Below are 10,484 nucleotides of genomic sequence, written 5' to 3'. Positions count from 1 at the left end.
AAAAAAAAAAAAAAAAAAAAAAAACACACAATAAAAACACTGAATATTCTTTCTCCCACAACATCTTTCTCTTCTCCAGAGATTCTGATAGGAGTTCTGACTGAGAGTCATTGCTAATTCAAATTCTATTCTTTTAAGAGATCACAGAACTAACATTAGTTTTCAAAAACAGAAAAGTTGTGAAATCACCTCCCCAAAGTCATGGAGTTGGTAACAGATGAATCTGAAAGAGAATCCAGCATTCATGGCACCCAATCTCATGTACTTTTTTCTTTTTGACTAGTTTTGAAAACTTGAAAAATTTTAATTGTGTCAGAAAAGTAGTATAACAAGTAAGCAGCACTTTTCCAAGTGTATGCTTCCCTGAATCTTTGCGGAACACTAATAGGATTTTCCACCTCTCAAAGTGTCTTAAATGGAGTCTAGGGTCATGTGCCTAGGGGTAAATCTATTTTGACACACTGGGTCTTTCCACGTGACCTGTAGTGATGCCTCCCCCCGCGTGTTCATCCTTTCCACTATCACTTTCATTCCTCAAGAACCTACATCTCATCACATTTGCAGTCGTCTCATGCCTCCCATCTGCTCTGACTTCACAGAGGCCCTCCCAGAAGAGCAGCTCATGTCCTGTGGGGCCAGTGACTGCTTGATGGCCACTGCAACCACCAACAGCACCCAGAGGCCCTCCCAGCAGCTGGTCTACACCCTGCTGGGCATCTACACCGGTACGTGCTCCACAGCCCAGGGCAGGGTCCCCAGCAAAGCAGAACCAAGCCTCCTTCCTGGGCTGACAAAGACCATCTCCCCCAATGTAGAAGGAATCTCTCTTCTTCTGAAACATCCTTGCAAAATGTATTGGTCTGGATTCCATGCAGGCAGTGTTCTCATGAATTAAATGCAGTACACCCGTGCTGCCTAACAGAGGATCCTGGGGTGATGAGATTGTTATACATCTCCAGAGCCCAACACAGTAGCCATTAACCACTGTGGTTGTTTACATCTTAACTGATTAAAGTCTCAGTTCCTGAGTCTCCCGGCCACACTGCAAGTGCCCAGCAGTACAGGGGGCTGGCGGCTACTACAACAGACAGCTTGGTGGCCGGCTAGGGCACTGGGATTGACTGTTTGTGTTTCAGCTGTGGCCGAGGGACCCTGACCATCCATAATTGCTATAAACCACCTTTTTTTTTTTTTCTGAGAAATGTACTGAGTACCTTCTGTGGAAAGGCTAGAGGGGCGAGTGCTCCCAAGTGCTGGATGCACCTTAGCTGGAGACATTGCAAGTTCATGGTGAAACGGCTGCCCAGAGGAAGTTAATTATCATGACGAGGCTCGTTCTTAGAAGTTCATTTTAATAGAGAAAGTTATGTTAATAGTTTCATATGTGACTTTAGTGTTATAGTGAAAGGTTTATTACAACTTTGAAGGGGACACATTTAGAGAGTTTTAAAAACCATTTTGTAAAGAATTTAAATATATTCTTTTTTGGCCAGGTGCGTTGGCTCACACCTGTAATCTCAGCACTTTTGGAGGCTGAGGCGGGCAGATCACTTGAGGTCAGGAGTTCGAGACCAGGCTGGCCAATATGGTGAAACCCCATTTGCACTAAAAACACAAAATTTAGCTGAGTGAGCATGGTGGCATGCACCTGTTATCCCAGCTAGTTGGGAGGCTGAGGCAGGAGAATTGCTTGAACCCGGGAGGAGGAGGTTGCGGTGAGCTGAGATCATACTGTTGCACTCTAGCCTAGGCAACAGAGCAAGACTTTGTCTCAAAAAAAAAAAAGTGTGTATATATATATATATATATATGTATGTATATACACACATACATATGTATTTATATATATGTATATATATTCTTTGTCATTCTTGGATTTGGGGATTCATAAAGTCCTTGGAATGGGTCCTTCTTAAAGATCAAAGGTCTGGTACCTGTGAGCTCTGGGAGCACCAAGTCCCGCACTCTGCCGGGGTCACAGGTGAGGAGGGTTCGTGTGCACTGTAGAGCTTTTCCTTGTGCTGAGATGATGTGCGGCACCACCCCTCAGGTCCCCTCAGGCCACTTCCACCTCAGAGGCTCTGAGTGAGCACTTGTAAAGCAATCGCTAGAAGTCGACAAAGCATACTGAAGCCGTGCTAGGCCATGCTAGACCTTCTTGGTCCAGACATTGATGACTAGAAGCTCGCTTTTAGTAAGCTGAGAGCCTAGTGAAGGAAACAGACACACACCCAACTAACCGAGACTCAGTCCGACGGTGTTCTGAGCATAGTTCCCAGCTGAATTGCAGCTGCATCTCCCTGGAGCACCAAGTTTCAGGAAAGCCTCCAAGGGTTGGTGGTCCCTACACCGAGTCTGGACAATGAGTAAGATTGGCCAGGCAGGGAAGTGATGCCAGAGGGCCCTGGAGGCAAGAAGTCCAGGAGGAGCCCTCAGGGCTGGGGACAAGGTGGAGGGGCAGAGATGGGGCACAGGACTAGCTGTGGCCCTCGATGTTGTGCCAAAGGATCTGGACAAGTGCAGACTTGCCTCCTAGACAGACCCTGTGCCAGCGTGACTTAGAGGTACAGAGGGACAGCGGGCAGAGACCCACTAAGGACGGAGTGCTGAGTCCAGAGGAGGGAGCAGGGAGGGGGAGGCAGAGGTGGAGGGGCTGAGAGAGAGGCCAGCAGGGTCCGTGTGGGTTGGACATGGTGTGGGGAAGAGCAAGACAGTCCTGGGGTTGACAGGAAGATGAGCTCAGGCTGGGAACACCAATGGGCAGTCTGACGCTGTGCAGGCTCAGGCCAGAGGCTGATGAAAGTGTGGACATGGAGGCATCTTCTGAGGTGGTGACTGGAATCGTGACAGGCATGAGGTTCTTAGGGACAAAAAGCAGAGAAAATTGTTCTGGGGAAGGGAGTCCAGCCAGACCCCTGGTTCAGCAACTCTGAGGGCCAGGCAGACAACTGGAGCCTTGGAAGGAGACAGAAAACCAAACCAGGGTCTTGGAGCACACCCAGGGTTGCAGAGTCAGCTGGGGAGGGGCTTTGAGAGTGTTGAGTGTGGCAGGGCCCCCAGGAGGCTCAGGGAGGAGGCTGGACCAGGCTCTTAGCCAGTGAGAGGCTATTGACATCCATCAGGAGAGCAACCTGGGGAGGGTGCTGGCATGCAAGGCCCAAATTGAGGGTTTTAGAAGTGAGTGGAAGTTGTGGACAGGGAGTCAGGAGGAGCCACGGTTTGCTCTGGTCTGCAAGGCTCTGCTGACTTGGAATCATGGTCATGTTTTCCCTGCAGGCCCCTACGTTCCCATCAACATGGTCCTGGGGACCAGCCAGGCCTGTGCTTCCCCCACACTTCCCCTCACCACCTCCTCTACCTAGCTGGGAGTCTGGGGGACTCGGGGACATTGAGCTGAGTCAAGACCCTCAGGTCTCCTTCCAGCTCTACCAGTTCCAGTCATGCAGCCACCAACAAAGACATCTCCTATCTGCAAAGCAATAGAATTTTGGAGTAGGGGCTGGCAGCCTTCCTCTGTGAAGGGCTGACAGCAAATATTTCTACATGTAAAGATCTTTCTGCGGATCATATGGTCCTTGTTTCAACTGCTCAACATTGTCTTTGTAGTGGGAAAAAGCCGTAGACCACATGTAAGCAAACGAGCGTGCCTGCGTGCCAATAAAACTTTATTTTCAAAAGCAGGCCTTGGGCAGGCTTTGGCCCACAGACCATAGTTTGCTGGCCCCTGCTGTAGAGGAACAACACAGGCTTCTCCATGGCTTCCAGGCCCTTCGTTGCCCTCTGTCCTCCGCAGGTGGCTGCTGCCTGCAGCACCTCCCCTGCAGGGGCACCCCCAGGGTGCTCTCTGGTCACAGCCCCAGCCATTTATGCATCACAGACGGTTCTCGGGTCATGGAATCCCACAGCCTAAGGGAGTCCAAGTCTAGAAGTTACGTATAGCAGAGATCACACACATATAAATGAAGAAGTGGTCTTACTATTGTGATCTTAACAGTCCTGCAGGACCCTGTCTGCGTCCTTTTCTATAAAGCAAGGCCATGTCACCATAAAGAAAAACAAAGCAAGAAAGAAAAATGGACCTAAAAGAACAAGAACACCCTCTCCCTGGGTAACTTTCCCGGGTTTCTGAGCATTCCACTCATAGTCAAGTTTCTTGCAAAGAGCCGTTCTCTTTAGAATTTAGGACACAGCTGTGCAGTATCCCCCAATTCATGCCCCACAGAAGGCTCTGAGTCACATGACATCTGGACACACATAATTCTGAACAAAGGGGTGCGGCTTCTGTGTCCATGACCTGCCTCTCCTCCTCCCAACAGGCTTTCAGGGAGATTGGAGGTCATGTCCTACTGGGCTGCTTGACACTGAAGTCCTGGCCCACAAGACGAGATCATGGAGAAGGCGCTGCCTTCAGTGAGTGGAGGAAAAATGTGCCTTTTCCACATGGTCTACACACAGTCAGCTGAGGGGGTCGGTTTGGAGGGGGGCCCTGACAATTGTAAATACCCTATGGCCTCCCGTGCAGGCGTGACAACCTGCCAGACTGCATGGTGGCCAGGACAACGCAGAGGAAAATGAAGGGTGACCCAGAAACAACCGTGGCAACAGGAGTCCCGCTTTCATACGGAATTTCACAAACTTCATGAGAATGTGGAATTGTCATGAAATGGGAAGGGGAATGTGTTTAGCCAAGATGGAAAGTAGTCAGATAACAGAAAGTAAAGCCTAGAAATAAATCTGTGCATTTCTGGGTGGAACCGGGTTAACAATGGTGCTTTCTGAGACAGGTGCTAGGATTCCACTGTTTCTGCACACAGCTTGGAAGACAGTTGGCTTTGCAAAACCTCCCAGTTTCAGGAATGCTCAGTTGCCGGGGCACCGTGCTGCAGCAAGCCCGCTGCATGGGTCACACGAGGACCCTGATGCTGAGAGAGACAGAAAGCGCTAGATAAAGTTGGTCAGACACAGTAAGATGAGATCATTCCCGTCGTCTTCAGAGGAGCCAGGGTCTAAGCTCTTGGAGGTAGAAATGAACCGATGTGAAAGATTCTGGCCCAGAGAGAAGGGAAGGATTGCCACCAATCTTGAGCAATCTGTGAAGCCCCAAATACTGTGTATCATGACCACTGCCAGGTGGGAAAGAAACAGTGGAGATGTAGCGATATCACAGAAGGCACTTAGACTCATTAAGGAAACAAAAGGGCTTGTATATAAAGTGAGAAACCCCTAAATAAACATCAGTTCTCCATCGACAGAAATTAAGGTGGATCAGATCATAAAGTGGTGGACAGAAATGATGGAGATTTAGTCATCACATTTTGGAATTATGAGAAAGTACAGGATGTTTCCTCATGGATGAAATGAATAGTAAAATATTTTTTGCATAGATAACCCATTTATATAGTTGAAAATGCAAATCCAGGAGTCTTGCTTGTCCCCATTTCATTTTGGGTGGCTTCAGTGACCTGAGGCCAGCTGCAGTCCGAGAACCTTAAGTGGAAAATTCCAGAAATAAATAATTCATAAGGTTTCAGTTGCAGTTGTTCTGAGTAGCGTGATGAAATCTCTTGCTGTCCTGCCCACCCGCCCAGGCTGTGACCCTTCCCTCTGTCTGGCATGTCTGCACCATAGACGCTCCCCAGGCTATAGTCTCTCAGTAGCTGTCTCCGTTGTCAGAGTGAAAATATGTGGTGCATGTAGTCTGACACCGCCCATGGCTTCAGGCATCCACTGGGGGCTTGGAATGAACCCCTTTGGGTGGGCAACCACTGCACTGTGAAAGGGCGTGCAGTGGGGAGTCTCCCTCTCACTGCCGTCCTCAGACCAAGTTCTGCACCCATAGAAAGTCCATGTCTGCTTTATTTACTAGACATATTTAATGCACATTTAAACAAGCACATCTTTATGTCCTTTCTTACTTAATTCAAGTGGTATCGCACTCTACACAAAGTTCTGCCTCTTGGTTGTTTTTTCTCTTTTTACCATTTATGATGGGGATTTTCCCATCCGTGTATAAAGAGCTTCTTTTTTATTTTCTTCAAATGCACAACATTCCATCGCAGTTGGGATACCCCTTAATATCTTTAACCAGTTCCTATTGGAGGACTTTTACACAAAATTGTTTATTTGAAATAAAAGTGTAGCAAATGGTACCCTTGTGGGAATCATTATCCTAAAAATCAATAAAAAGCTGGCTGCTGTTAAAAATTGTTTTGGGGATTAGAATGAGAAGCAGAGTCAATGGTTAAGGACACTCAGATGTCTGAGGTCTCTCCGGAATTTTTTGTATTTCATGCCGGTGAGGACAATACTGACCTATTGTGGCAGGCTTCATGTGAAAGCCGGTAAGTTGTGAGCTAATCAGAGAATCAGCACAATCAAGTGCAACTAGACACCTGAGATCCTTAAGTGTGCTGTGTCTAATGTCACCTGAAATCTGGATCTGAATTAGCCCTCTCGAGAGGAGGATGAGCGACTGAAACAAATCTGTGCCAGGCACCCTGCCTCTGGGCCCCCGTAAAGCTGAAGCCTGTGCTATTTCCTTTCAGGGAGTGGTGTCCTGGCTGTCCTGATGATAGCTGCATTCCTCAAACCCATACAAGATGTTCAACGGGAAAGTGAAGGAGAGAAGAAATCACCACCTTTCTGGTCCACTTTACTGTCGACTTTCAAGCTATATAGAGATAAACGTCTGTGCCTCTTAATTCTCCTGCCTCTGTATAGTGGATTGCAGCAAGGATTCCTCTCCAGCGAATACACAAGGGTATGAATGAAAGTGAGGGCCGGTGGCTCAGGCCATGTGTGGCATCACTGCCTTACCTGTGTCTGTACCTGCAGGACTGCAGTGTGTCAGGTCGCCTGCCCAGGGCTGGGACTGGGGGGAATGGGGTCCTGTGCTCCCAGTACTACCATAGCTGAGTTTCTGATTCAGGGTCTCGACCTCCAAGTAACTTCCAACTCACAGGAGCTTCCACTTCTTGTCTCAAGGGAGAACTTCTTGCTTGAACCGTTTCTTCCTGGGGAAGGAGCCAGAGCAAGTGGATGGGCAGCTGCCGCTGACTCACCCCGCAGACACTCATTGGTGTTATCCCTGCCTGGGCCTCACCCTGCACTCTTACTTTAGAGTTTACATATAGGAAAAGCATTAAGTCCATGAAGATCACTGAAATTCCTTATCCCTCTAGTTTTATTTTTTTTTCTTTCTTTTCTTTTTCTTTTTCTTTCCTTTTCTTTTCTTTTTTTTTTTTTGAGATGGAGTGTTGCTCTGTCGCCTAGGCTGGAGTGCAGTGGCCGGATCTTGGCTCACTGCAAGCTCCGCCTCCCGGGTTCACGCCATTCTCCTGCCTCAGCCTCCCGAGTAGCTGGGACTACAGGCGCCCGCCACCTCGTCCGGCTAGTTTTTTGTATTTTTTTTTTTTTAGTAGAGACGGGGTTTCACTGGGTTAGCCAGGATGGTCTCGATCTCCTGACCTCGTGATCTGCCCATCTTGGCCTCCCAAAGTGCTGGGATTACAGGCTTGAGCCACTGCGCCCGGCCCCTTTTTCTTTTTTTGAGATGGAGTAATGCTCTTGCTGCCCAGGCTGGAGTGCAATGGTGCCATCTCGGCTCACCGCAACCTCTGCCTCCCAGGTTCAAGAAATTCTCCTGCCTCAGCCTCCCGAGTAGTTGGGATTACAGGCATATGCCACCATGCCTGGGTAATTTGTATTTTTAGTAGAGACAGGATTTCTCCATGTCGGTCAGGCTGGTCTCGAACTCCCAACCTCAGGTGATCCACCTGCCTCGGCCTCCCAAAGTGCTGGGATTACAGGTGTGAGCCACTGCACCTGTCACCTCTAGTTTTCAAATCATGCTTCACAATCTAAAAATCGACGTGGCTCTCCAGGCTTCTGCTCCATCCACTCAGGCCACCTTCTCCCCTCAAGGTGAGAGAGGCGGTGCCCCACCTCAGGGTGCGTAAAGGAAGATGCCTCTCTTGGGAGCTGTTGAGAGCTGGTGGCCAGAGCTGGACCAGCGTGGACCTGTGTCTGGCAGAGGCTCTCCTTCCGGAGGAGCCTTCCCTGCTCTGTCCCCACCCCAGATCCCTCACAGGCAAGGCTGACAACTTAGCAAGATAAAAAGCACCTCCGCAGGTAGAATTTGAATTTCAGATAAACCACAAATGTCTCTCCGGGAGTATGCCCAGGCAATAGTGGGTGTCCTCAATTTTATCTGGCAATGCTACTTTTAGGACAGCCTTGATGGAGAAAGAGTAGAAATAGGATAACAGAAAGGTCCACTTGGCATTTTGGGGACAGCCCCTCCTTCTCCTCCACTGGACTTGTCCTTGTCACCCCCGATGTGGCTGTGGCTGGTCTTCTCGTCTCAGCCTCTGTTCTGTGTGCCCGCCCTCGAGGCTGCCCGTGAGGGGAGTGTGGCGCAGTGGGTGTGAGAGTACGTGTGCAGCCGGCTACTGGGCTGCTGAGGCCCCGGAAGAGGTGGCAGGGCAACCTCTTCATTTTCTCTCTCTCTCTCTCTCTTTTTTTTTTAAACTCTCTTTAGATCTCACAGGCAATGATTGGTCCCAGCAAGGGCAGGGTATATTGGCTTCCATATAAAATAATGCACATTTCACAGCAAATAGCAAGAAATATATGAGAAAAAAATTTTGTCCAGAGTTGTCCAAACTGCCTTCTTTTAGTTCCTCCCCAAAGAGGATTTTCGTTCCAACACCAGCTTTTCTCCTGCATGGGAGCCACAGAGCCTAGAGGAAGGTATAGGCCACACTGGCCTGTCGGCTGTCTCAGAGCAGATGTTCAAAGCACCCGACTGCAGCTTCAGCTTGAGTGTGGGAGGCCTGGGAGCGTCCATGACGTGGCTCTGCATTCCTCTCCCCAGGCCTATGTCACCTGCGCCCTGGGCATCCAGTTCGTTGGCTACGTGATGATCTGCTTCTCGGCCACCAACGCACTGTGCTCCGTGTTGTATGGGAAGGTCTCGCAGTACACGGGCAGGGTTGTGCTCTACGTGCTGGGTAGGTAGCAGCGTGCGTCCCAATCCCAGCCGTCGTAACGGTTTGCAGTAGCGAAAGCGTGCAGCCCACAGTCAGGACGGGGCTGGAAAAGTGCCCCTGAAACTGCTTTGAAATCAGTGATGCCCTGTAAGATGCATTCATTCTTTCAGTCCTTCCTTCACCCCCTCGACAAGCAGGAATCAGACTGTCTCCAAGCTGTCACTGGGCAGGCACTGTGCTCGGCATAAGGCCACACAGCAAGTGCCTGCTCCGAGTGGGCACTCAGTGTGGTGACCAGGCCAGGGTGGGGTGGGGCGGGGTCTCTGCAGGTGCAAATGAGGGACACGAAGCCAGTGGTGAGGCCATGGGTGTCACGGAAGGCCACACTGGGGCTGGGGTGGCTCTGTTCCACATCTGTTCACATCGTGGATGAGGACAAAACTTCTAAGGCCACAGCCTCCTCCCTAAACACACAGCACCTTCCATTTTCCTTGGGAAGAGAAGGAAAGGGATGAGTCAGAGATCACATGAACAATGGGGAATGCGGGCACTAAGAAAAACGGCGCCTGGCGTGTCAATGCCCCAGACAGGGCTGGGTGTGGGGGTGCAGGCAGAGGAAGGACACACAGCGAGCATCCGCCAGGGCCATGGAGCCCAAAGGCTCTGCCTGGGGTTTCCTATCCATCTTCACAGCCGCCCTGTGAAGCAGACAGTGTCCCCTTACAGAGAGGAAATAATGGAGCGGAGACGTGGAGGGACTGGCCCAAGGTGGTGCAGCCCTGGGGCATGCAGTGCAGACCTGCCTTTCCGCTGCCAGAGACCCTGCTCTTCCTCTGTGGCGTCTTGAGCGTCATTGGGCAGCCTCGTTACTGCATCCTAGAGACGCCACAGCCTGTGGAAATTGGGGTCCCAAATCTGTGACCTGCTGGGACGAGTCACAAGGAGGGGCCCATAGATGTCACCTGTCTGGGAGGTCTGTGGCCTCCTCCCTTTGTTCCCCATGGCCCCCACTTGGAAGGCTCAGATGAAACCGTGGGCACACTTTGTCCTGTTCCCTGGCCACTCAGAAAGGGGCTGGGATCCTTCCATTTATACCTAATGAGGAGGCCCTTCTCTTTCTGACTTGAAGCCCTCTTAGATTAGGGGCAACCTCAGGCCTAGACAGGGTGACCGTCCTTCCCAACGTGATGCCAGACCACACCTGAGGCCCTCCAGGCTGAGGCTGCGGGTCACACAGCAGGTATGTGGTGCAGACCATTGACTTAGAGCTGGCAGCACGCATACACACCAGCTCACAAATTAAATGACAAGGTTCCAACTAAAAAGATGACTTCCAGAGCATTAAGGGAACACTGAGCATGAAGCAAACATTGCGATGGTTCCAGAGGGTGGTTGAGAAGGTTGAGATGGTTGAGACGATTGAGATGGTTGGGACGGTTCCAGAGGATGGTTGAGATGGTTGAGACGATTGAGATGGTTGGGACGGTTCCAGAG

General features: G+C 50.2%; 1 protein-coding gene across 1 annotated transcript in view; it reads left to right on the top strand.

Moving 5' to 3' along the window:
* UNC93A (unc-93 homolog A (C. elegans)) overlaps positions 1–10,484 on the top strand; it is a 55,544-nt gene that overhangs the window by 36,476 nt on the left and 8,584 nt on the right. The window contains exons 5-7 of the mRNA XM_011934942.1: positions 600–725; positions 6,546–6,760; positions 8,876–9,011. Coding sequence (XP_011790332.1) covers positions 600–725; positions 6,546–6,760; positions 8,876–9,011 — 477 coding nt within the window. The remainder of the gene's footprint in view (positions 1–599; positions 726–6,545; positions 6,761–8,875; positions 9,012–10,484) is intronic.

Source organism: Colobus angolensis, unplaced genomic scaffold (genome assembly GCF_000951035.1).
Source record: "Colobus angolensis palliatus isolate OR3802 unplaced genomic scaffold, Cang.pa_1.0 Scaffold14, whole genome shotgun sequence".
Classification (NCBI taxonomy): Eukaryota; Metazoa; Chordata; class Mammalia; order Primates; family Cercopithecidae; genus Colobus; species Colobus angolensis.
Note: the sequence above shows the minus strand (reverse complement) of the source record. Positions and strands in the feature narration are given on the sequence as shown.